The sequence below is a fragment of the Hypomesus nipponensis genome, chromosome 2, assembly GCF_054491055.1.
Source record: "Hypomesus nipponensis isolate SF chromosome 2, ASM5449105v1, whole genome shotgun sequence".
Taxonomy (NCBI): Eukaryota; Metazoa; Chordata; class Actinopteri; order Osmeriformes; family Osmeridae; genus Hypomesus; species Hypomesus nipponensis.
Window position 1 is genome coordinate 4162401 of NC_140362.1, and position 26228 is coordinate 4188628.

At 46.2% G+C, this 26228-nt stretch overlaps 1 protein-coding gene across 4 annotated transcripts; it reads left to right on the top strand.

Moving 5' to 3' along the window:
• On the top strand, positions 1-26226 carry kmt2bb (lysine (K)-specific methyltransferase 2Bb). 4 transcript variants are annotated; one of them, XM_084702358.1, is made up of 35 exons: positions 1-381; positions 1799-1877; positions 2108-5725; positions 5833-6020; positions 6161-6280; positions 6884-7067; positions 7237-7468; positions 7565-7629; positions 7719-7973; positions 8114-8220; positions 8441-8551; positions 9100-9213; positions 9318-9464; positions 9644-9736; positions 9897-10014; positions 10227-10340; positions 11410-11594; positions 11990-12091; positions 12565-12675; positions 13039-13115; positions 13597-13933; positions 14153-14290; positions 14408-14566; positions 14685-14802; positions 14917-14995; positions 16066-16226; positions 16340-16504; positions 17137-20284; positions 20569-20681; positions 20819-20959; positions 21187-21439; positions 22044-22151; positions 22353-22436; positions 22743-22872; positions 23461-26226. In XM_084702358.1, exons 1-35 carry the CDS (start codon positions 52-54, stop codon positions 23734-23736), a joined length of 11760 nt encoding a protein of 3919 aa, XP_084558484.1. In that variant the 5' UTR covers positions 1-51; the 3' UTR covers positions 23737-26226. The 4 variants fall into 4 exon arrangements, with proteins under 4 accessions (XP_084558484.1, XP_084558486.1, XP_084558485.1 ...); XM_084702360.1 differs by having other exon boundaries at positions 6911-7067; XM_084702359.1 differs by having other exon boundaries at positions 5836-6020.
• The last annotated feature ends 2 nt before the right edge of the window (positions 26227-26228 follow it).

A 26228-nucleotide genomic window follows, 5' to 3' on the forward strand; every position in this document is an offset into this window, starting at 1 on the left:
GCCTTCCCTCTTGTCTATCCCCAAGTTGCTATCGGTTGTTGTTGTGAAGCTATGATGGCGGCAGCGGGATGCGGATCAGCAACCGCGGCTGCCACAGGAGGCCAAGGTGGTACTGCTGCGCCCCGTGGTCGCTTCCCCGGTCGGCCATGGTCGTCTCGTAGCCGTTTGCGCTCTGAGAAGCGCTGGCAGCTGGGACGCTCAGGGGTAGATGCTGATGATGCGACCAACGGAGGCCCACGGCCCACTAGCCTGGTACTGTCGTTAAACGAGGACCAGTCTCATTTGCGCTTACTTGGGATAGAGGCGAACCACAAGAGCCTTGGTCAGGCTGGATACAGCTCAAGTGGGAGTGAAGAGGTGAGATCCCAAATCTCTCCCGGAGTTAGTATTTTTTTTTCTTTTTTCCACCACCTTTTATGTAACCATATGTGGATGAGTGTTACGAGAATGTTTAGCTAGCTAGTAGAAGTAGAAACGTTAGTAGCTAACATTAGCAAGCATCGGAAGAAGTGTCAACATTGCTTACAGAGAGGTCAGGATACGTATAATTGCTGGGAAGGGACAGGTCTCTGTACCGCTGCAGTACACATGCATAATAACTTTTAACGATTACAATATATTTGCCTTATCTTTATGGACACTATTTCTCAGTTGGAGACTAGTTTAAAAATGCATGCTTTGCATCCAGATAACTATTCGGACGACGTCCGCTTCTTAAACATAATTGTCAACATTCAAAGTGTTCTTTTTATTTCCAGTGAATAGCCAGAGTCGTTCGATACTCGCTAGCTAACTAACAAAGGGGAAGGCAAGCTAGTCAGCTAGCCAGCTACCTAACGTGAACTACTTGTGTGTGAGCTCCAGTAACGGTGGTTAGTGTAGCTTTTGCTTTACACCATCCTTTCCACGATTTGATTTGCTATCAGATGATCATCTTCATACACAGTTGACTGATATATTTACTTGCCAGCAGTTATTCTGGTCTGGAGCTAATTGTAAGATTTTAGCAGTCGCTAGCTACCTAACTACTAGCCTTGTGGTAGTCCAGCTAACGGGGGAGGGGCTAGTACTGTACCTTGCTGAACGTTAGAAAGCTAGCTAGTCTAGCTAGCTGTCTAGATTAGCTACTACAGTTTCATGACTGATGGAAGTGCAACTAGTTTTAATACCTATCGACCACGATCTTATTGTGTTTTAGACAAGTAAACTAAACTACGCAGACAGGTGCTATTGAGTAAATGTGTAATTTTAGTTGATGGCTTTCTGCGGTCGCTTTTGGCGCAGTCACACTGAGTGGCGGTACAGTACGGTAGCAGAACACATATTCCTTATTACCACCAGTTCCCACCACGACTAAATATTTATAGATTCTGATGAAGGAATCCATCTGTAGAGCACACTGCTTGTTGTTTCATAGTAAAACTATCCAGAAAATGATGAAAAGTTGAGTTTTACCCTCAGGAAGAGATCATGTTAAAGATGGGTTTGAGCCCATATGTTGGCCTACAATCCAATGGTTAGTAATGCACCTTGAGGTATCCCACGTTTAGTGCTCGCAAGTTGATAAGATCAAATTTTATAAATATATTGATCTGCTTGAATAGCATTATTACACCCTGAGTATGGTCAGCTGTTTATTGATAAAATCTATCCTAGCATAAACACCTAACATGAAAAACCAGGCACCTACCGTTCCATGTAAAATTATGTAATCTATGAAATAAATTATTTTAACTTTATATTCCATTAGTTATCAACCTGTATGAACTCTGTTCTCATTTGAATTGATGTATTTCAGGGGGATGACTTCAAAGGATTTGAAACTGAGAGAACAGGCTACAAAGGACCTCTACGGTCAAGACACAATCCTGCTAAAGGTAAGTTTGATAAGCATCACACATTCCCATTCATTCCCTTATCATTGATTTGCTAAACCACACATGTTCTGCACATTTGTTATAATGGCTTTATTATTACTAATTAATCAAAAGATGACCCATGTTTGCTGCTTGCTTACCATGTCCCTTTAAGTTCAGTGCAAGTGAACAAGTTCCATTGTTATTGTCATTTCTTTCCGTATTTCATGCCTTTATATTTGCCTTCATAGGTGATCCTGTAAGTGGGAAAGCAAAACAAAGTTGTGAGAAGCCGCCTATTGCAGCTGCCTCTGAAGAGAGAGGCGATGCATCACCAGCTCCTGAAGAAGAAGATTTAGAATCCTCACAGGACATCCACGGTTTACCGGCTCTTGATGCAGAACTAGCTAAAGATGGTAAAAAGTATTCAAAAACCAAGCTCTCAACTGCAGCCAAGGTGAAGCGTTCTTCAAAAAACGGGCCATCCTTAACAACTCCAAGGATTACTATAAAGTTAGTGGCCAAAAAGACAGTCAAGAAAGAAAAGGTTGCACATCAGAAGCTGAAAATTAAAGGATTTCAATTTCAGTCAAAAGAAAAAGATATCCAGGGGGACCATATAGCCACTGCAAATGTCAAATTAAAGACAGAAATGCAGGCAGATGAAGGACAACATCTGAATGGTACTGAAGACGAGGGAGGGGGAGCTGCACCAGCAAGGCGACGTGGACGATCTGCATCCAAGATGGCTGAACCCAGTGTTCAAAACAGAACCAAAGTTGAGGTCGACGACCAAAACACTGAGGGTAAAAGATCAGCACGCAGAAGTGATGTTGCACTGGACAGTGGAAATACAGAGCCAAAAACAAACGTCAAGAAATCCAAGCAGAAAGTAAGTATCACAGATGAAAGCACTGAAGTCAATAAACTGGTTATCAGACGGAGAAGACGGACTAGTCATACACTTTCTGAAGCGGAGAGAGACACGGCAATAAAACCAGATAAACAAAGTAGTAACAAAGTACGTCTGGCTGAGTCACTGCTAGAAGTGTCCAGAATAGAAGAGGCTAAACCAATGCTCAGAAAGGGCAAGCAGAAAGAAAGTAAGAGGCTGCGTAAAGATCTGAGAGTGGCAGACGTCCATGTTCAGTTAACCACGGAGCCTGAGAAGTCAGCTGTTGATTGCAGTGATGGCCTGCCTTTTAAAGATAAAGATATGAGAATCCCAGGTTTGAAACTGATACGAGTCAAAAACCCCAAATTGAATGATTCTCTGAAAAAGAGCTCTTCCCGAAAGAAACGGAGCAAGTTTGTGTGGACGCTTACGTTAGTGAAGGGAAAAAGCACTAAAGTGCAGGATTCTGGAACTACTGTCACAGTAACAGAAGGCCAGGAGCATACCACTGAAGGTGTGAAAGCCTCTCTATCCGACTCCAGTGTCAAGTACCCAGAGGACAAGGAAAAGATAGAAGCCACTACCATCGCTATTTCTGAAAAGATTGACCCAACACATAGTGATGCAAAGTCTTCCAAAAAACAGAAGGAGGAGATGTCACTTGAAAACGAGTCGTCTCCTCAGAGAGAAGTGGAACAATTAACCCTGCCACATCCACCGGAGGCCATCCAAACTGATTCTGTGGAAGCCATTGTGAAAGTTGTGCCACCTCTTCAGATAAAAAAGGTCTCCTCACCTGGTAAACGTAAAAGCTCAAAGCCATCATTCTTGATTCAGAAAGCTAGTTCTGTGCCGGATGACAAAGAAGAAGTCACAAAAGAAATAAGTGAAATTCTGGAAGAGACGGTACCTTCTCCGGACCCCAAAGTCATGGCAATTTCCCCAGAGGAGAAAGCAGGGAGGAGAAAATCAAACCTGGCTACCCCACGGAAGAAGCGTGGAAGTCATAAACCATGGACAACTCATAAACGCAAAATAAAATCAAGTCCAAATTCTGAAGATCCTTCGCACATACCTGTTGATGATTCCCCTCAGGAGGACTCGCCACAGGTGGCTAAAGATGACCTTCCACAGGTGGCTAAAGATGACCTTCCACAGGTGGCTAAAGATGACCTTCCACAGGTGGCTAAAGATGACCTTCCACAGGTGGCTAAAGATGACTCCCCACAGGGGGGTAAAGATGACTCCCCACAGGTGGCTAAAGATGACTCTCCACAGGTGGCTAAAGAGGATTCTCTAGAGGAGGCTAAAGAGGATTCTCCAGCGGAGGCTAACGAGTATTCTCCACAAGGAGCAACAGACAAGTCTGCCCAGGTGGCTCCTGAACACCCTTCACAGATGCCTGCTGAGGATGCTTCACACAGCTTTGCCAATGAAGCAGAATGGCAAACAGAAGAACCCACCCCATTGCCTGTGGCCTCCAAACCCAGAAGGAGACGGACAAGCCTTTCAACAAGGAAGAGGCCTGTTCCAAGGAAGAAGGGCGCTGTTTCACCTGACCCCACGAAAACACTGGAGCCCGAATTGGCACCATCTGAAGCATTGACTTCTAACGACAGTCAGCCAGTGGTCAAAGTAGAGTCTGACACCCAGCAAAGAGAGATTGGAAATGTGTCAGAGCACCCTACAATAGAACAGACAAAATCACACCTTCACAAACGACCATTCCAACATGGCAAAAAGCGGAGGAGAAGCCTAATTGGACAGAGGCAACAGAGGCAGAAGCCTAAAGAAAGAAAGAGTGATCAAACTGACTTGACTAGTGATGTGTCTAAAAGCGTTGAAAAGATGGATGATATTCCCACTCCAGTGACTGCTTCCACACCTACTCCTAACTCCAAACTGATTGGAATCCTTAAAACTAAGTATAAAAGGAAGCAGATTTCTGCTTCAGGTCTTCAATTCCTTGGATCAAAAAAGCAACGAAAGAGGGCTAGCAAAGCCCTTGAAATTGACCTTGCCCAGCAGGCTTTGAAACAGGAAGCAGAAGACACATCAATTGATGACCAGCAGTGTGATATTTTGGATTCCCAGCCTGGAAAATCAAAGTTCCTCAAGAACATCAAACACTTCATCATGCCGGTTGTGAGTGCCCGGTCATCACGGGTGATCAAGACTCCACAGAGGTTTATGGATGATGCTGGTATGTCTGTTTTGCCGCGTCGAAACTCTCCTAAGAAAGGTCACCTGTTTGGCCTGCACCCACGGCCAGGAAGGAGAAGAGATGATGCCACAGGGAGTGAGCTGACCCCTGACCTCCCCGTTGATGAGGAAGACTTCCTGACTGAGGCTCAGTTAGACCTGGATTTGTTCTCAACTCAGGAACTAGAGGAAACCACGGATCTGACTGACAGCTTGTCCTTAGAAAAGCAATCTGGAAAGAGGAAATCACTTTTGCGGAATCCCAGTTTCAAGTGGCACGTGCCAGGCGAGTCTGGTGAAGAGGTATATACACTGGACAAAACTATCGAGAACGAGTACGAAAATATCCTTTTATCCAAAGAATTCCAAGTACCCTCCGACTCAGCAACAGATCCCCCAACTGTTCAGAAGAAGAAACGTCCCTACAAGTTCAGCAAGCAAACTGCTCATCTCAAGATTTACAAGAAGCTGAAAAAGCTTCATCCAGGACTTCCCAAAAGGAAAGGAAAGAAGGGGGATGGCGCCGTCTGCAGTACTCTGTCATCTTCTATTGACATAGCAGAAGGCCTGGATGATGAAGTCAAGAGCATCAGTCTCAGACAACGACACACAAGCACAGTGAAGGGCAAATCCAAACTGAAGATAGAAGACCTTGATTCCCCCGGAGTCGTGCGAAAAGTGTCGGTGTGCGTCAGGACGATGAACTCCAAGTTTTTGACGTTTCAGTACGGAGAACAGGAGGATGTGACGAGGGGCGAGGGGATAAAAACAGGTAAGCGGAGTACCCTGTGTTTTCACCGTGAGTTGGCATGGATGCACTAGGTTGGTTTCAGCGCTGGGTCCTCCTAAACGGTGACATGTCTGTCTCTCACGTGTCAGAAGTAGAGATGCGGGAGCCAGGGCGAGAGCTGTACGGGGCTGCTGACAGTGACCTTGTGTCCGAGGAGAAAGGAGCCTCACAAAGAGTTCGGCTCACGGGTGCCAACAAGAGGATGTTCAACCTCCTCAAGAAAGCCAAGGTTCAGCTCATCAAAATCGACCAGCAGAAGCAGCTCAAATCTTCCGGGGTAATTTATTAAAGAATGTCAATCTGAATGTTATGTTATAAAGTAAGATGCATAAGAATATGTTTACCTTTAAGATGTATCTCATGAGAAGAGTCAGGTTTTAAATAATGTAAATACCTGGACCTGTTTTCCCCCCACAGCTATTGTCAGGCCCTGCTGGTGCTGCATCCAGAGATGCCACAGCAAAGAGATGCAGGAGGAAACAGAAAGGGCAGCTTGAGCCTGCAGGCCCAGACAAGAACGAGCCCCCCCTTTCACAGGTAAAGGAACATTCACATTAATCTCAGATGTATCTTTATGCCTTGTTGATATCACTCTTTGTATGTCGCTTTAGATAAATGTAGGGTGACCAGACGTCCTCTTTTACCTGGACATGTCCTCTTTTTGAGACCCTAAAAAATTCGTCCGTTAGGGATTCCAAAATCGTCCGGGATTTTGCCTTGTTGTATATTCGTGTTTCTCTGGGTCTTTCACCAACTATTACGCCCTTACAAGTTCAGGAAAGGATATCTCCCTTACGTTCCACCTTCTTGTGCGAACTCTGACTGCAGAGAGAACTGTCATTTTGATCAGATAGTGCGGCATGCAATACACGACCAGCATCCCCGCCCCCCCCACCCGCGCCCCCCCCCACCCCCGCCGACGCAACGTAGTGTCCTCTTGTTCACAAACTCAAATCTGGTCACCCTAATAAATGCATCTGCTCAAGAATAAAATGTGATGTCTAAAATGTTGTATATGTAATCCCTTCTCGCTTTCTAATCTGTTTCTGTTGTGCAGTCATATCTGATCAGTGTGGACTCGCCTACTCTACTCATCCAATGTATGTTGTTTTTTTGTGTGTTTGTGAATATTTGTTACAGCCCCAGCATGTCTCTCCTCTCTGTCAGGAGTTCCGCAGAGCTGGAGGGCCGCGTATTAAGCACGTGTGTCGAGCAGCAGCGGTAGTGCTGGGCCAGCCCAGGGCCGTGGTGTCTGACGACATCCCCAGACTCAGTGCTCTACCCCTGCATGAGAGAACCGGGATATCCCCCTCTCCCACCCAAGGTAGATTCAGTGAAAGCTGATTACCTGTACAAATCCTTATGCTATCTTTATAATAAATCTGTATATACAAAATGAATTTGAACAGCAGTATTTTCAGTAGATGACAATGCAAAGATTCTTTAATGTGTCCCTTATACATTGTAATAACTGCTTTCCTTTTCATTGTTAGGAGTTGGGTCTCCTTCTGGGCGAGATAGCCCTCTCCTCTCAGACCAGAAGGTCACCAAGGTCCGAAAATCTTCTGGTTTTGCCAAACGGAAGGGCCTTGGTCCATTTGGCTACCGCTCACGGAGATGTGGAGTATGCAAGGGCTGTAACCATGAGGACGACTGTGGCAAGTGCATGAACTGCCTCGACAAACCTAAATTTGGTGGTCCAAATACCAAACGGCAGTGTTGTGTGTAAGTTTTTTTACTTGTTTGTCTGATCCAGTTTTTCAGGAAACAGTGATCGGTGTTCCTTAAAACAAACCTAAATAATTTTTCTCTCGCACCAAGCTTCAAACGATGCGATCAGATCGAGGAGAGAAAGGCTCGCCGTCTGAGTGGAAAGTTTCCCAAAGGTAGAACACCCGTTCCTTCCTGTTTTATCCTTGTCATCAACTAAAGCGCACGAACAAGACAAAAACCAGCTGCCCCTCTCTCCTCCCAGGCCCTTCTAAGCGCAGACGGCTGTCTGCCAGTGGGGGTCACTCCAGTAACGAGGAAGGGGACGGGATTGAGGGGTCCCTGTCTGGTCTCCATGGAGACGGCCAGAGTTCGTCCGTTAGGAAGCAGCCCAAGCGCTGTGTGAAGCCGCGCTCGTACTTCGACCTGCTCGACTACGACTCGGACCTGGAAGTCCGGGCCGTGTCTAACTCCACCTCTCCCGGCAGAAGGAGGGGCCTAGGCCCACGGTTCAGTCAAGGTGGGTTTAAAGAGCTCCTTCTCAAAAACCATAGTTCAAATATAGCTAAGGAGAGAATGCAATTGATCTTTTCTTTCTTGACAAAAATGGCATTAACAAATAAATGTTCTACCCCCCCCCTCTCCTCCAAAAATCTAAAGACTTTGTCTCCCTGGATGGATTCTTGGGCGACATTTCAGACGAAGGAGTGAGGCACCGCAGGTCCGGGTCCCACAGGGTCCCACCAGGACGACGCAAAGCTGAGAAGGTGAGTGATCCCGTTGACGGCTCACTGTCCCTCTCCATCTCCATCCTCTCCTCTTCTTCCTCTTTGATCCTCTTATTGACACTGTTCAGTCAAACTGGCACCTCGGGTGGGCACAGTGACGTTGCCACAGCCAATGCAGAAGCCGCCGGGATGGTGTGTGTGTGTGTGGCTGGTCGATAATCAGGCTGTTTTTGTTTTTGATACCATGTGTATTTCCCAGAATCCTTTGGAGCAGACTCCTCCCAGCGTCCTGGCTGCCCTTGCCAATGGGTTTGATCAGAGGGACCGAGAACCATCTGAACCGTTGCACAAGATCCGAGTCGATTTCAAGGTGGGGTTACCTCTCTTGCTAATCACCGTTAGTCATAGACTTAAACTAGACTTAATTATGGGAATAATTCTATGCTTATAACTATATTCAGAATGATCTACACTTAAACTCATTAAATGATTGTTGGTTCAAATCATTCGGGCAGTCTTTTGCACTGCCTGGTTTTGTTCAGATTCTGTGTTTTTAATTCTAATTCCACTTAGTACTGCTAGTTTATGTACCCTATTTACCCTTAGTATTGATAGTCCACATATTTAAATGTTAGGTTCCTATATGTTTATTGTATGCACCTTGCTGCCAAAGTAAATTCCTTGTCTGTGCAAACTTTCATGGCAAATAAATCCCATTCTGATTCTGATTTCTGAGAGTGACCACTTGAGGTCAGCGTTGCCTAGTTTCATTTGTCCGACTTCCCCCACATATTTGCCCTTCATCCTCAACTCATTGTCAACAAAGGCCGCTTGTGTGCTGTCTTTGGCCTCAAGCCCTCAGAGGAAGCTAAGGACGATTCCAAAGCTGATGTATGTTTGTGTTGTGTCCTTTTGCAGGAGGATTGTACACTGGAAAACGTGTGGACAATGGGAGGCCTGAGCATCCTGACATCTGTGCCCCTCATGCCTCCCCATGTCTGCCTGCTGTGTGCCAGCAAGGGGCAACACGAGGTAAAAACTGCCCCCATTTGAAGACGTGCCATGAGATGCAGCTGTTTTTCACCGTGGGAGTGGTAGGCGTGTGGCGGCCATTCAAAGTGCTTCCTTCTTTGCAGATGCTGTACTGCCAGGTGTGCTGTGAGCCCTTCCACCGCTTCTGCCTGGAGCCGGCCGACCGGCCCTCGGAGGGGCACAAGGAGAACTGGTGCTGTCGCCGCTGCAGGTTCTGCCACGTGTGCGGCAAGAACAACAAGCAGTCGAAGGTGGGACGCTGCTCGGCCCTGTTAGCCGTGTGCTCGCTTTGCTCGTTTTTTTGAACACGGGTCTGCTGTTATATGGGTATTTGGCAACCAGCCAGGGAAAAAGATAGTTTGGTGAAATGGAAACTCTGTTGTTGAAGACTTGTGATCGCTCACTGCCTTATCACTGTGGTTCCCATCAGCCTCTGTTGGAGTGTGAAAGATGTCAGAATTCCTATCACCCCGCGTGTCTGGGACCGAACTACCCTAAAGTAAACAAAAAGCGAAAGGCCTGGGTAAGTCCATCCTCCGCAGAAAGACTCACTTAACCCAATGTGTTCTCTCTCCCACTCCTGCCTTTCCTGTTTATCTCACACTACCCAATACAGCAGAGAAATGTTTAAAAAACGACTTGGTTGGCTGATGTTTCTGTGCTCCTCTTGGTCATGTTTACAGGTGTGCATGACGTGCATCAGATGCAAAAGCTGTGGGGTGACTCCAGGGAAGACCTGGGACACAGAATGGGACCACGATAAAGGACTGTGTTCAGACTGCACAAGGCTCCATGAACAGGGTAAGAGGAATCCCCACTGTGGTGCTCTCTCTCTTCTGCTCTCATCCAGACTGCCTATTCCCCTGCTTGAGATGACAAACAAGTTCATTTCTGACTCAAACACCTACGTTCTCTCTCTCTCTCTCTCTCTCTCTCTCTCTCTCTCTCTCTCTCTCTCTCTCTCTCTCTCTCTCTCTCTCACTTCCTGTTTCCAACTTCCTTCCTCTGTCCAGGAAACTACTGTCCGATCTGCTTCAAATGCTATGAAGACAATGACTACGACAGCCAGATGATGCAGTGTGGCTCGTGTAACCACTGGGTCCATGCCAAGTGCGAGGACCTCACAGGTAATGACAGTGTGTGGGTAGGGTTTACCATTAACCGTGGTAGTTTCCACACCAATCATGTTGACAAAAAAAAAGGAAGTGACTGACAGATTGATGTATATTTGTTTCTTTGAGGGGCCTTCAAAACTAAAAAGGAAGTGAAACAACCGTCATACTTTAAACAGGGCTTTAAAAAGTCTTATACGCTCAGGAATAAGTCACACCAATTGCCACGACTTGACAAAGTGAGATTGTACCCTTCATGGAAAGAGATGACCTTTAGTCATGGAGGTTTCTAAACAGTGACACATTTCTGTCTGCAGTGAATCAGAAGGTGTTTGACGTCATGCTGCGCCGCAGCTGGCTGCAGGCGGCTGACTTGAAGCAGTGAATTCTGGTTAGACTTTGTCTGACTGTAGACGGCGCCAAGGCTATGTCACTGTGATGTCGCCATCAAAGTACCAATTTGAGATCTTCTGGCTGTGTAGCCGAGCGCATTTTCTCAAGAGCAACTGCACAGGTTCTAATGACGACACAGCTATTTCATGATTGGCCAGATTCACACACGACAACTTTGACGCATATTTTCTATTTATTCTGACACCTTTAGTTTAATGCTCAAATCCGGACCAAACTTTTTAATTTGATTTAATATTTGCCTTTATTGACAGACTGCGATAGCCTGCTATTCTTGAAGAAAGGGTTTTAGACCGCCTCTTCACTAACGGAGTTCTGGTTGTATTATCAATCTGCAGATTGGAGAAAGAGTTTAACATAGACCAATACATAAAATGACAAATTTCAGTGCACTTGCTCGTGTAAGTTCTAATGCGAAAACAATTAAATTTGCGACCATGCAGTTCGTCAACAATAAAGTCAGCAAACAGCGCTTGATCGTCCATGACTGACGTCAACGCAGCAAACCACGAGAAGCTGGAATGTCCGACTTTACAGAGCTGTTCTTAACTCCTCCCCGCCGGCAAGCGGCAACTCTTGCCGGTCGTTTCATGCAGCCACGGTCGATGTCAAACGCACCTAGAAGTGTGTGCATCGCTGCTCTGAAGCATTTCTACTTTGTCTTTGACATCAGATGACCTGTACGAGATCCTGTCCAGCCTACCAGAGAGTGTGGTGTACTCCTGTCGGCCGTGCAGCCAATCCCAGCCCAGCGCCTGGAGAGAGCTTCTCTACATTGAGCTCAGGGCAGGGGTGGAGAAGGTCCTGGCCTGCCTGCTCTCCTCCACTCTCACTCAGCACCTGGTCACCTGCTCTCAGGTAGAACACGCTGTTTTGTGGGACCTCATCTTTCCCGTTTGGATTGGCATGTTCTGCAGAGACGTTGGGCCTCATTCTCGAACGTAGTTACGACGAATTTAAGAAGGAATTTCTTCTGATGTCAAGAAAACTCTTCCCGGGGAGCACAGCTCAGAAAACTTCTGCTGCGCAGGAACACATTTTCAAGCGTTCATGAATTTGGCGGATGTGTTTTTCTTACGTTGTTTTTTCCGAAGCCCGTAAGAAACATTTCAGAAGAAACTTAAGAAAATGTTCGTGAATGAGGCCCATTGTTTGTAGTTTCTGGGAAGTCTTGAAGGCTGGCCTCTTAAGTACTTTGTGCTGTGCCGTTGAGATGTGCTTCTCCCCCCTCACTGTGTTTACCTGACCCTCAGTGTGAGACCCTTATGGACCCCGACTGTAGAGTGGAGGGACAGCCAGCTTGTGACCTCCGGGCTGTGGGCAAGAAGTTTGACCGAGGCCTCTACACCACCCTGGTTAGTGTCCACAAAACCTGCGTGACTTATAGTCGAGACAGTGTCTACAGAACTGTAGAATACTGTTTACCATCTTCTTAACAACACACCACACTTAGGATAAGCAATTTCGAAAATCCATATACCACCGCTGTAACACAACCAGACACATTAGCCTGCTGGCTCATTGTATATAAACCCTGCTTCAAAACAAAGTAATTTAAAACAGGCACCACAATCCTGATTCTACCAAAACAAGTAAGGTTCATGCCTTGTAAATAAGTTTATTGCTTACAAACTGTAGCTATGCTAGCCTACTTTACTTCAAATGTTGTGTCAGTTAGCAAATGTATTGGTTTTGCTTCAGTTGAAAGTGGTGGTGGGATTTTCCATTTCTGTTTAAAGCATGTTGTTTGTACAAACCCATACTCACCACATTGTTTTGAAACATAAGACACTCATCTTGTTTCTGTCCTCTTCTGGTTATCTTTTAGAAATCTTTTCACGAGGACGTGGTCCAGGTGGTGAGGAAGAGGCTGGAACTGGAGGAGGGGATGTCAGAGGAGGAGAAGCCCACAGCCCTGGCCCGCTCATACTACTTAAAGGTAAAACACCAAGTACCAACGGCTAATGGGCCTTTCTGATGGATAACACAGCTGTAGCTTAGCTGTAAGCACCACTACAGCCACGCCACCACAAAAGTTCCTAATGAAGTCCAGAACACCCCAGAGGATCATTCAGACACATTAACCAAATATCTTCACTCCTACAATTGCATTATATTATAGTATGTCATCGTGTCGGATCTGTATTGTTTGTCTGGTTCTAGATGGTGTGTGGTTGTTTTGCGTTATGGGAGAGAACACTTGTTTTTGTGCAACTGACTTCAAGCATGGACAAAAACACAATGAAATCTGTGGGAATTTGGTAATATTTTACTCCATATCTACCTTGATCTCTACTTTCAGCTCCTGGAAGAGGTGTTCAACTGGTTTAACAGTCAGGATCCCAAAGTGTGGGACCCACGTACCAAAGACCTTCCCAGGTGAGTAATAACTTTTTCACATAGTTAAGTGTGAGTCTGACTTGGAGTTTCACAATGAATGGATTCAACGTTTAGTTTAATCCAGTTCAGGGAATTTAATTGATTCCATTGAAGTTATTTTGGCCTGCATTTTGACCTGGTTTCAAGAATTTGATGCACCATTGCCAGTGAAAATGGGATGTCCTTTCTTGTTCTGAAATGACATGTAATGCTATGCCAGCTACTTTTGGTTTGGTGCCAGCAGCTCTATAACTCAAGTTGGCTCACGATTCTGCACACATGGTCACATTTGTGCTTGTTTTTTTTCCTCTCTCTTTGCTCTTTTTAAGGTCATTGAGTTGAAAATGTTTTCCCCTCCTTTTTATGTGTTGCTGGCAATTGACTACGTGTGCAATTAACTATCTTTTAACATGCAGAATGTTTGAAAACATGTCCCGTTTTCCCCCTATTCCTTCATTCCCTCTGTGTCTGACTTTCCCAGTGGGATGCTTCCCCACGCTGTTGAGCCCCCCACCAAAGAGCATGTCTATGCTCAGTGCTGCAAGAAGGAGGAGCTGAGATCCCGGCCCCCCTTGGGGACCCTGCAAGGGGACAACGCGTGCCCCTTGGAGGTCAAGCAGGAAGTCGATCCTCTTCTCACCAGCCCTCTAACCAGCGACTCAGCCAGCAGAAGCCACTATAGAACCAGCAAGGCTTTCAGGCTCAAATTCAAAGGGAAAAGGGGACGGCTATCCAAGGCTGACCTTGACACTGGTTGGTCCAAGGACGACGAAAGGCAATGCTCCCTGTGTCAAAAGTATGGAGACGCGAAGCCCAATGTAAGTATTAAGTCATCATAGAAAAGCACAGTTTGCCAGTAAATGGTGCAGCTTTTTTGAACAGATTTACTCATCGACGACAAAATCAGTGGCTGAGTCACCCCTTTGCCAAGCTTTTTCAAGACACCTGAGTAAACAGTCTCATGGTGAACAAGATATTTGCTGTCTGGCCAACTTGGAACCTCAGATGTGACTTGGCTTCTCCCCTATCTCTGTTAGGAGGCAGGCAGGCTGCTCTACCTGGGCCAGAACGAGTGGGCCCATGTCAACTGCTCTATGTGGTCAGCTGAGGTATTTGAGGAGGACAACGGCTCTCTTCTGCACGTTCACAGTGCTGTGGCGAGGGGACGATTCATGGTCAGTCACAGTAACTTGTTTCTTTTGGTCTGGTGAGCCGTGCAGTCGGGTTCCAGCCCGTTGGATTTCCACTGACTCCCCCTGTGGTGTGTGTGTGTGTGTGTGGTTCCCTTTCAGCGGTGTGAGCGCTGTAATCAGACAGGTGCCACCGTGGGCTGTTGCCTCACATCTTGTCAGAGCAACTACCACTTCATGTGCGCTCGCTCCCGTCACTGTGTGTTCCAGGATGACAAGAAAGTCTACTGCTACAAACACAGAAACCTCATCAGTGGCAAGGTACACACCAGGATCATTTTAGCTTTTAAAGTGTGTTTTTTTTAAATTCATTTTTAATTCTTATTTATTAGAACGTTTGTAAGCTGATGGGTGCCAATGTTTTTGTCACTCCCACTAGATGATTTCTGGTCAGGCCTTTGAAGTGAACCGCAGGGTATATGTGGACTTTGAGGGAATCAGTCTCCGCAGGAAGTTTCTGACTGGACTTGAGCCAGATTCCATCAACTTGATGATTGGTTAGTGTCTTACCTAATCAGTCTTGAGATAATAACGTACTGTGTTACTGAAACATAAATTGTAGCAGATTTTGTTGAGTTTCTAATTCAAAATGCTCTTTTTCCTGCTTACAGGCTCTCTACAGATTGAAAACCTGGGTTTGTTGACAGAGTTGTCTGCTAGCCATGGAAAACTTTTCCCTGTTGGCTACCAGTAAGTGTCAGAAGTAATGTTTCCATTTATACTAGGGGTGGGCGGTATACCGGTATGAACGTGAATACCGGTATTGCGTCCATGATATGGATTTTTCCATATCATGGATATCACGATATATTTATAAATGTACTAGTAAAGTGTTTCTGTTTGGTATAAAATATAAGTCAAGTGATACTGCCTAATGGGTTAGTTCAAATTTGTATATTTTACAACAAAAAAACATGCAGCATGGACGCTGCACGCATTGTGCCAGTCAATGAGTCAACAAACAAGCTAGCAACTCCAGAGGAAGGAAACATTCATATGAGTCAACTGCTTTTGTTGGCAAGTGTAAGCAAGTGTTAATTATATAATTAAGGAAAATAACGCCAGTGGGGTTGATTTACCGGAAGAAGAATTGGTAAAAAAAAAAAAAAAAATGAGCCTCATCATTTGGAAATGATTTATTTCAAGTTATCCAACATCGACCAACAAACAGTAGCCTACTCTGTACGTTGTGTTGTCTAATTGTGCTAGCCAAAGGTGGAAACACTAGCAATCTTTTTCACTACCTAAAGCCATGCATGTGCGCAAAAATGAATCTACCAGAATGCGTTTGACAAATCCAATGCCAGGTTGGTTAGAATTGTGAAATGTATGTTTATTGTAGGCCAATAGAATCGAGTATTTAGACATATAATAATTGTTTATAGCTAGAGCTAACTAGCTATAGCTATGTTTTTTTGCGAACCCATGAACGCAGGCTACTGTTGAACTCGTAGGCTACTGAGAAGTCAATCTTCCGTGGCAATTAAACGCTGTCAAATTTTGAAAATTCAACTCGTGACAGTGACACACCAGAGTTACCCAATCCAAATCCGTCCGAGTGCGGTAGATTAGTCACTGCAGTGGGTATTGCATTGTCATGACATTTTAAGAAGATCTTATATATCGTGATTGATACCGTCAGTGCTTGTGAATTATACTGTGATAAACATTTTAGGCCTTACCGCCCAGCCTTAATTTATACACCTTATCACTGGAGGCGTAAATTGACCAGTTCCGTTTGATAACATCTTCTCTCCCAGGTGTTCACGCTGGTACTGGAGCACAGTTAACCCACAGCGGCGCTGCAAGTACACTTGCACTGTTCGGGAGGTCCGACCGCCGGTCCCTGAGAAACCTGTGGAGGAAATGCCTGACCAGGGAGAGAACCGCACCATTGCCCACAGCCCCTGTCCTCAGTCAGGTTCGTTTTCTGCTGTAAAATGTGTAACGGCACTTTCTCCATGCTTTTAAGCCTTGCGTAAAAATGATGACGGCTGATGTTGCATACACAAGCATTGTTTATTTATTTTTCAGAATATGAAACCCAGGAGATTAACATTTCCCAGTCCCAACAAGACTCAACGCCCAGCAACTCAGCACTCTTCTGTAAACCAGAACAAGGGGCAAGGCCAAAGATCCCCAGCCATCCCCAGCCAAGAAGGCCAGCTGGTGGAATGTTCCGGCCTTTACCCTCCCCAGGTTTTTGCTTTAACAGCCTTGAATTCTTGTAATCTGTAATAATGATAAAGTCTTTGCAGAAACCTGATTTACGTCTATTAGGGATGGGCGATATGGCCTAAAATCCATATTGCGATACACATTGCAGCCTCTTGCAATAACGATATGTATCACAATGTATAAATTTTAATAGAACCATTTCAGAACAGGTTACATAGACCCTAGTGTTTCCCACACAGACTAATTTGTGGCGGTGCGCCACAGAATCAACGCCGGCCGCCACATTGAGTTTCGTTATTATTTTTTTAACGTTGTTTTTAAAACAAGCAGCGTATTCCTTCAGCTGCATTTCCTTATTCTTATGCTTCCTTAGGCCTATATCCTAATCAAGTCCAAATAATGGATGTTGCACCGGTCTTTTTCACCAGCTTCCGCTTTCAGCCATAGCTACTCAAAACGATTAATACAATGATGCGTTGCAGCTCGTGGCTCTAAATTTCGTGGGTAGATTGCTCCCTACATGCATTAGCACTATAGAGAAATATAATTAAAATCTCTATTGTAGGCCAATTTTGTATTGTTTATATTGCATATCGTTTATATCGCCCATTCCTAATGTCTATCTAGGGTAACATTTTTTTTTTCTTTTTTAGCTGCCAAGTCCAAACCCCACCACATACTAACTATCAGTGATTTGGAGGAAACTCGCAGACCGCGGCGCCACAGCCCCCACTCCCACACCCAGTCCATCGGCCCCCGCAGCCATGTGTCCCCCCTTCCCCTTGGCTCCCCCACTGGACAAATCCCCCACCGTGCTGGGAAGTCCCAGCCCACCTCCCCACTGTTCCCCCTCGGTGCTACTGACAACCTGCTGACCTCTCCTTCAGCCCGCCCTGTCGGAGGTCGTGGTGCTTCCTCTGGCCGATGCCTAGGGAATATGATGAGCCACTCTACCTCAGGACTGTTTCCCCAGTCCCCATGGCAAGAAGGTGTGGGCAACTTCCCTTCCTCTAGCCTGTCCCTCTCCCCAACCCCTCAGCACTCCCCGCGGCCCCGGCTGACCTTTGACCTGAGTCAAGCAGACTCTGTGGAGGTACCTCACAACTTCCTTGCTTCCCCAGAACCTGAGGATGTTTCTGCAGCAAATGGTACTTCTCCTCTTAGGGACTCAGCAGGCCAGCAGAAAGGAGAATTCTCCTACCCTCCGTTCCATGAGCACTCAGAAATTGCCATGGGGTCTGAGATGAAGACAGAGCTGGAGATAGAGGAGACGTTATTAAATGAGGGAGTGGCCATGAACTGTGGAGGCCAGATAGTGGTTGAGGGAGATGAAAACCAGGAGGAGTTCTGGGGCCGGACGCTAGATGTACGCAGGAGGAAGACGCGTGTCGCGTCCCTTCCACGGGCAGCAACTGCGGCCAGGCAGGGCTGGGATAACAGTTCCTCTGATGAAGACATGGAGCACTACTTTGACTTCTCCCGCACGGTAGTCTCTCGTCCTGTCCCCAGGGACCAAGCCCAGGCCCCCACATCCCCCTCTTCCAGGCACATCCCCCAGTTGGACGGTGTAGACGATGGGACAGAGAGTGATGCCAGCCTGACCACCACCGACGGGGCTAAGAAGCTGAAGAAGACTAGCCAAACTCCGAACCCTGCCCAAAGTCGAGACTTGCCACCTGGATCAGAAACGACAAGGAATGGGTTGAGTGCAGACTCTGGAAGTCCTGCCTCGGATGCTCCATCCCTTGACACGTTGTCCTCACCCGGAGCTGCCGTCTCCTCCGCTCAACCTACCCCTCACCGTTTGTCCCAGGATCCTTCTGAAGCCACTGATGGAGTGTCTCCAATTTCCCTGCAGTTGAACGATCCCACAGCTCCACAAGCATGGCAGAAATCTGGCCCCCCTGCAAAAGCACAGATGTGTCCACTGGAAACAGTGCTAACTGTGCCCCTACAAGTAGCTATGTCCGAGTTTGTCAGCACCAAACGGCCTCTGACTACCTACCCAGAGGATTTATTCCAGGATGCCAGTTTAGACTTGCCGTCTGGAGCACCTCTTGTCTTGGAAAAGTGTGATCCTCCTTCCCCCAATGCCTGTTTTACTGAGTTGGTCCCAGTTCAGGAGGGCACTCCAGTGGATACCCAGCAGGAGGCTCATCAAGTCCCTAAACATCCCTTTTTAGATTCAGACAGTGGCCATTTTGTCTCGCCAACTGATGGATCTGCCATCTTCATGAACCACTTAGCAGACCCCTCTTTGACAGAACCAGTGAACAGTAGTCAGGGATCTCTGTTGGATCTCCTTCAGCCTTCGTCTTTGATGTCCACAGATTTCCCTAACCCCAGTCAAGCCCCTGCCGATCACTTGCAGATGAGTTCCTCGGTGTCCTCTTTGTCTGGCTTCACCCAGGCACCTCTCGCTAGCCTTTCCCTGCAGACTGTGACACCCACCCAAGGCTCCAGAGTCCTGCCGTCCATGGACAGCTTTTGCACCAAAATGTCAGATGCAACAAAACCCATTCAAGGTGGAGGCATTATACCTATGCCCTTGAATGCTCCTCAGTCTGATCCACTGTTGTCTGCGACTTCCAGCACCAATCTCCCCGTGGGATCTTACGGATCCGTCTCAGTGCCTATGTTCTCTGCTCAATCCCAGCCCCTTGCCTCCACAGGGATCACCATTGTAACAACCTCTCCCTCCATATCCTCCTTCTCTGACGGCTTGTCCACCTTGTGTCAGCCCATGATGTCTTCGCTTCAGCCCCCATTGGCCCCAGTCCTGATCAATGGCTACAGTTCCTCATCTTTGCAAAAGGAAGCCTCCACAGGACACACCATCTCCATCAACTTTTCCACCCCCAGACCAGCTATGGAGCCCCAACAGCCTATGCTCCCCCAGGCTCTTCCGGGCCATGCCATCCTGACTGTGAAGGAGGTAGGGGGTCCCAATGTTGACCCCACGCCTCACGTTTTGCTGGTGAACCGCCTTGGTCAGATCTTTGTGAAGAACCCGGAAAGCAACACTTTCCAGCTGCCCACTACTAGCTCACCCTCCTACAACTGTGTCACGCAGATAGCCAGTCTCCTCCAAAGCAATGCCCTTTCAGCCACACTGGCAGCAGCTGGTACCATGACCACCCCAGCTCCAGGGGCACCCTTGACCACCAATCTCTCTCGGATGGTAACCCCAGTGGTTCAGAGTCCAGCCACCATCACTCAGCTTCTCAGCCACAACAGCAATGGAGCGGGGGCACCAACGAAGGTCAAGAAGGTGAGGAAAAGCACCAAACCGTCCGCAGATGGCTCCGCACCCGGGATTAAGAAACCAAGGAAAAAGAAGGAACAGTCGACTTCCAAGAGATCGAAGTTGACCAAGGCCCCAGAGCTGGATTCTCCCATGACTCCGGCTGAGAGCGCCCAAGCCATCATCAACCAAGCCATGGCCAGCAACTACACCCCCAAACGCAGTGGGCCTCGAATACTGAGCCCTTCAGCCATCCTCCCCACTGGCCTTTTTGTTGAACATGAGCCCTCAGCCTCATCACCAACTCCAAAACCACGCCCTCGATCCCATGTTCGCATGAAGAGGGTGTCCTGCCTCTCAGACCGCATCGTCACTAAAAAGTCAAAGACTGACTTTCTGGAGCCAGAGCCCTCTAGTGGACAGGAGGAACTTCAGAAGGCAAGCCTTGCCATGTCTAGCCGAGCGGGAGGGGTTCGCATCAAAGCCCCAACAGTGAAAGGAATATTGGATTTGGATAAGATGAAAGAAGAGCACCTCAGCGACTCTGAAAGCTCTAGGTAAGCTATTGAAATATAATATTACCACATTACAAGTAAAGCACAAGGTCTCATGTTTCTTATCTTTGCAGTTGCACTTGAGTGTTGTATAGAATTTCATGAATAGAACGTCAAGTTTCCTGTGTGGGCCGACCAGATTGCGATAGATAAGTGTACAGAAACTTTGCAAACCACAATATGAACTTCCTCCTCATCACGTCACATACTTTATAGATCTTGCCAGTCTGTCATTCATTTTAATGATTAGAATAATTTGACTAATGGCTTTTTGCTACATCTTACAGGCCTGAGCTTTGGGACCGCCTCTCCCTATCTCGAGGTGGGAGTGAACCTGGAAAACCACAGACATGGGATGCAGTGGGTCGGAATGCCCTGACGGATTGGAACAAATACTCAGGTATTTTGACACAACTCTCCTTAATTATTTGGAATCTGAACGGTCTTAACAGTTACTCACGAAGGAAACACACCCAGTTGTGTGTGTGTGTGAGTGAAGTGGAGAGTTCCATCTGTGGTCTGTGTGCTTCCTGGCAGGTGCTGTTTCATGCTCAGATGATGACTTGCCGCCCTCGGACGAGGAAGATTGCCCTAATCCTAACTCCAGGGACCAGCCCCACCTACTCTTCCAGATCACCAGTGATGATGGCTTCAATGTGGAAGCGGACAGCATAGAGGGTGAGGGCTGGAATAGATCAGCAAATGAGTGGGAACTGTGAAATACAAAGGAATCATTTGAATTTCACAGGAAAGATGACTTGATTGCCAAATTCACCAGAATGTTGTGTCATGTTTTAGTCCCTTCCCACCCCTGAGGCTTACGCTTTGTCATGGTTTGAAAATTCTCCCATCCCCATCCTCCTCCTGTATCCACCCCCACCCTACACACACCCCCACACACACAGTGGCATGGAGGGCGGTGATGGATGGGGTCCAGGAGGCACGGGCACAGGCCAAGCTGAGACAGCTGTCCTTCTCCGGGATGAGCGGGGGCCGTATGCTGGGCCTGGTCCATGATGCTGTGGTCTTCCTGGTGGAACAGCTCCAGGGGGCGCGGCGCTGCCTGCGCCACACCTTCCGCTTCCACAAGCAGATCACCCAGGAAGAGGACCTGCCTGTCAACCCCAGCGGATGTGCCCGCTCCGAGCTCTACCTCAGGTCGGTGGGGCTCACCAACCATGTATTGCAGGGGTTTTCAACCGGGGGTCCGCAGCCCCCTGGTGGTCCGCGCCAGCATTGCAGGGGGTCCGCGACACGAACCTATGCTGATCAGTCCACCATTGATTAAAAAATATATATAAATTCGCTACACAGATTTTTCTAGATTTGTTTGAGTTTTTATTAAATTGTATTTATATTTTATTAGTGTTTAGAATCTCACAGATTCTATGTAAATTGTGTGAGGTTTTTAAATAGATATATCTAGGGTTTTAAATACAAGCAACATGGAAAACCAAATGTTAAAACTTCCTTCTATCCACATGCACGCACGCACACACGCGTAGGCACGCACACAGGCACATCAATGTCCAGCGGATTACTTTCTAGTAAGAATAGTGGTCCCTGGGACAAAACCAGTTGAAAACCCCTGATGTATTTTGTTCAATAGAGCATCGCTAGAATCTACAATTACAGTTCCAACTCAGGTGGTTTCCCTACCTAGCGTGGGGTTTTCCCCCAGTGGAAAAAATATTATTTCTACCTCCCAGTAATTAATGACCGTCTATAAATAACCGTTACATCCTGTTCTGTCTTTTTGCAGAAAATCCACCTTTGACATGTTCAACTTCCTGGCGTCTCAGCACAGACAGCTGCCCGACATCGGACCGTACGACGAAGAGGAGGATGAAGTTCCTCTCAAGTCCACCAGGTGCCACCTCTTCCTCCCTGTTCCACAGACGTCGCACATTTATTTTCTGCATTTCTCACACGGTTACAATCACAGTCACACAAAGTAACACAACGTCATATTAAACCGGTACTAGCTTGGACCACTGCGCTGTGCATCATACTGGGACTGGGTGTCTGTTGCTCACACGGCCCTTCACACTCTGTCCTTGTTGTCCTGCAGACGCGCCACCAGCCTGGAGCTACCGATGGCCATGCGCTTCAGACATTTGGAGAGGACTTCTAAAGAGGCTGTGGGCGTGTACAGGTCCGAACTCTCGCCAGTCTGTTGCTGGATAAAATCCCATTGTTAGAGAGGATATTCATAATGACACCAGAAACCTGAAAAGCCTTACCTCATCTGTCATAAAAATAATATCCTGACTTCCTTGTTATTCCGGTCACATGGTAGAATGAGACAGCTTACTTTCCTTGTGATTATCCTATGATGTCATTGTCGCCACAAGAAAATGAGTCCAGCATGAAGTTTCCACATGTTTTGTATAACTGCAAACGTGAATGTCTAGTCCATTGCAGATACCAGATGACCTCACTTCTTCCGTCTTCCCAATAGGTCGGCTATCCACGGCAGAGGTCTGTTCTGCAAGAGGAACATCGATGCAGGAGAGATGGTTATCGAGTATGCTGGCATCGTCATTCGTTCCGTTCTCACTGACAAGAGAGAGAAGTACTACGACGGCAAGGTGAGGCGTCCGGAGAGAGGCAGGGAACTTGAACGTTGCCCATTTGACGTCCCTAACCACGTCGCCTGGTTGATTTGCATCCATGTCGGAAAAATTGAAGATGTAACACAGTTATCCTCTATAAGAATGATTCTGTGTTCAGCATTCCTTGTGTGTAGGGAGAGGCCTAGATATCTGGCTTTATCTGTGTTGGGGGAATCATGTGGTCAAGCTTACAGGGGTCAAAAGGCACACACGCACACACTCAAACACGCACGCACACCAGGTCCACGCAAGGAGCCAATGAAGAAGAGCCATGGAACATTTGCATGCCTTTGTCTTAACCAATGACTGTGTAAAGAGTGGGGCTGGTTAAATAACTAGCTAGCACAACATGCTAGCAGACAAACTTCTCCTTGTGGGCCAGCCGCAGGCAATAAACTTTCTTAATCTTGTTCACCGACTGACTGTGCAATGCTTGATAGATTCATATTTCTGACAATCCATCTGATAAGTGTGACCTTATTCAAAGCTCGTGTTTAAATCGAGGGAGATCTTTTTTTTTTTTTTGTTACTTTCTAACGAAGTCAATCATTTTGTTTTTATCAGGGGATCGGCTGCTACATGTTCCGTATCGACGACTTTGACGTGGTGGATGCCACCATGCACGGCAATGCGGCGCGGTTCATCAACCACTCGTGCGAGCCCAACTGCTACTCGCGCGTCATCAATGTGGAGGGCCAGAAGCACATCGTCATCTTCGCCCTGAGGAAGATCTACCGGGGCGAGGAGCTCACGTATGACTACAAGTTCCCCATCGAGGACGCCAGCAGCAAGCTGAACTGCAACTGCGGAGCTCGGAGATGTCGCCGATTTCTTAACTAGGGGAAGAGAGGAGAACAATGGGGACCCAGATTACTGGCGGAGCCTTAAATTAAGGCTTTGCTGGATTGGGAGGTGGGAGAGGATGGGCTCCTGATGGGTTGGACTGGGCAGGGGATGTAGGTTGAGCCACTATTGATGAGTCCGGGGGAGACAAAGAACAGATGGGGAAAGATGAGAAGAAGACCAGTTAAATAAGTCCTGTTTGTTCTCGCTTCATGTGGGCTTTGAGTCCACTGCAGCAAGTCAGGAAGACTAGCTTGATTGCTTGCTACTTTCAAAGTGGGAGTGTTTCCTAAAACAGGATGCATCTGCTTGTGGTCGTGCTGATTGTCATATACCACCAACTAAGTTTTGTTGTTTTAGTTTTTTTTACGTCAAAGGAATAACCTGCTAGGCTTGGAGATTGTTATGTGATGTCTGCTGGTTTCACCACAATAATGTTGGCTCCATTTTCCTTTACTAGGTTATTCAATACCTCTGCCATATTTCATTTTCTCAACTATATCAGAGTTATTCATTATTTATTTGGGGTAATACATCACACTTCCCATTGTAGATATGTTCTTTCTTTGGTTATATATTGTTTTTGTAATCAGCAAACCATGGTGCTAAGATGTGACAGTTGAGTCTCTAAGGCCCTGAACGCTTGGCCTGTAAATCACAAATCATGTTTCTGCAGCGATGGTTTCCCTATCTCACTAAAAGAGAAATGTATGAACATTATATCCAGGTTGACGGTTAGAACCAGCCATGTCATATTTAAAGACAAATCATGTCTTTATTCCACATCGTAATTACACCTTCATTGTACAGTGTATGTAGCAAACACTAACCAAGCCAAGAGTTCAGAGTTTAGCTGGAAATCTGTCTTTTTTATTTTGAAATATATATATATATGCGTGTATATAAATATATATATTTTTATTACCATTATGGCAAATGCTGATTATCTTTTGCAATAATATTACGTCTTGGCTATGCTACAGTTGCACATCTTTAGTGTTATAACAAATTCCAAATTCAATTCTCTTGCATTCTCTCAAAAGACCCCTGCAGTCTTTAAGGGTAGAGCACTGTAAAGTATCGTCACTGAGAGTGTGTGCATTTAACTCCATTGACCAGACTCCACACACAACAGACTGAGAGCTACTTAGTGCATCTGAGACCTAAAGCCCAACGGTAGCCCAGTGCTGTGCGTTGCTCTGTAGGATGGCTAGACAGACGACTGCTTCTAGTACTCAGATGGAGAGAATGCTCTCGGCATCTTTTATATAACGTTTTAGATTGCTGTTGTACAACGTGCTGCCAGTCAGTCAGGAAAATATAATCAACACTGTTGTACACATCGATGACTATACGAGATTGCTTGAGCTCTAGAATAGTTGTATTTATTCGTGTTTCCGAGTTTGGACTGGTGAACTAAACATTTTTTTGTGCTTTGTAAAAAGTGGTGGTGGTCTTGTCGAATCTTTCTCTTTTCATTTTCCGTTTACACCCATTTTGCACGGTCTTGTTGACCTGCAACTCTGCTGGTTGGTAGTTTCCAGCACATAGCTACTGTGGTGGTTGCGGTTGAGGCTGCCGAAGCATAGTCTAGCCAAGATCAGGATGCTCGGTGGCGTTTTTTCTTTTTTTTTCTCACACTTTTTTACATTTAACATTATTTTCCCATTTTTTCTTTGCTCTTTTACTTGAACGTTCGTTTGGGGAGTTATATATTGCATTTCAGCCTTGACAAGAGACGTTCTAAAGCAGGTCTTTTTAAAATTTGATTTTGATTTTTATGTTTTACGTTCTGGTAATGTTTTCATTGAGAGAATACCTTTGTATCACTCACAGGGGAAATCTGTGTGGCCTGCCCATCCAAGCCTATGCTCTTCTTTCCGTAGATGCTCCAAGAACCGTCTAATACAGAGCAAATGTCCTCAAGGAATCCTCTGGAATGGAGTTGGGTGGTCAAGGACAGCCTTGACATCCTGCCTTCCTGCATGACCAATAACAGGGATGGAGCTCACATTATTGCGCGTCAATCATCTAACTGAAAATACCAGAGCAGTCACTCCAAACTTCTTGCAAGGATTCTACCTCAGTTGCTTAGACAGATGTTAAGGAATACTAATGCAAAAAAAGAGGATGATGATGATCTAGAGTATGCGTGGCTTGGTTTTAAATGCCCTGCAGAGCTGTCCTGTGTGTGCAATGAAGGAGGCAAAGCACTAGTCAAAGTCAAGTTACCACAACCATCTCTCCCAGAACTTGTTCAGAAAGCTGTATGTTCTATATGGTAGGGTTATTTTAAAGTATAAAAACTGTAAAAGACATAAAAATGAGAAAATATGTGTGAACTTGTCTTTGTTACCTTGTACAAATAAACCCTGAGTTTGTAAATAATTGTATACATATTTCTAAACCTGTTTAATTTTCTATGCACTTTTTTATTTATAATGTTATTTGCTTAATAAAGATGTTATGATGTTTGAACAAATCAAACA

What these genes read in the sequence shown, in the direction of transcription:
- kmt2bb (XM_084702358.1), top strand. Translation starts at nt 52, where the DNA reads ATGATGGCGGCAGCGGGATGCGGATCAGCAACCGCGGCTGCCACAGGA. An exon ending in TGGCGAGGGGACGATTCATG is followed by an intron (nt 14,291 to 14,407) that starts GTCAGTCACAGT and finishes GTTCCCTTTCAG; the next exon opens with CGGTGTGAGCGCTGTAATCA. An exon ending in GAAACCTCATCAGTGGCAAG is followed by an intron (nt 14,567 to 14,684) that starts GTACACACCAGG and finishes CACTCCCACTAG; the next exon opens with ATGATTTCTGGTCAGGCCTT.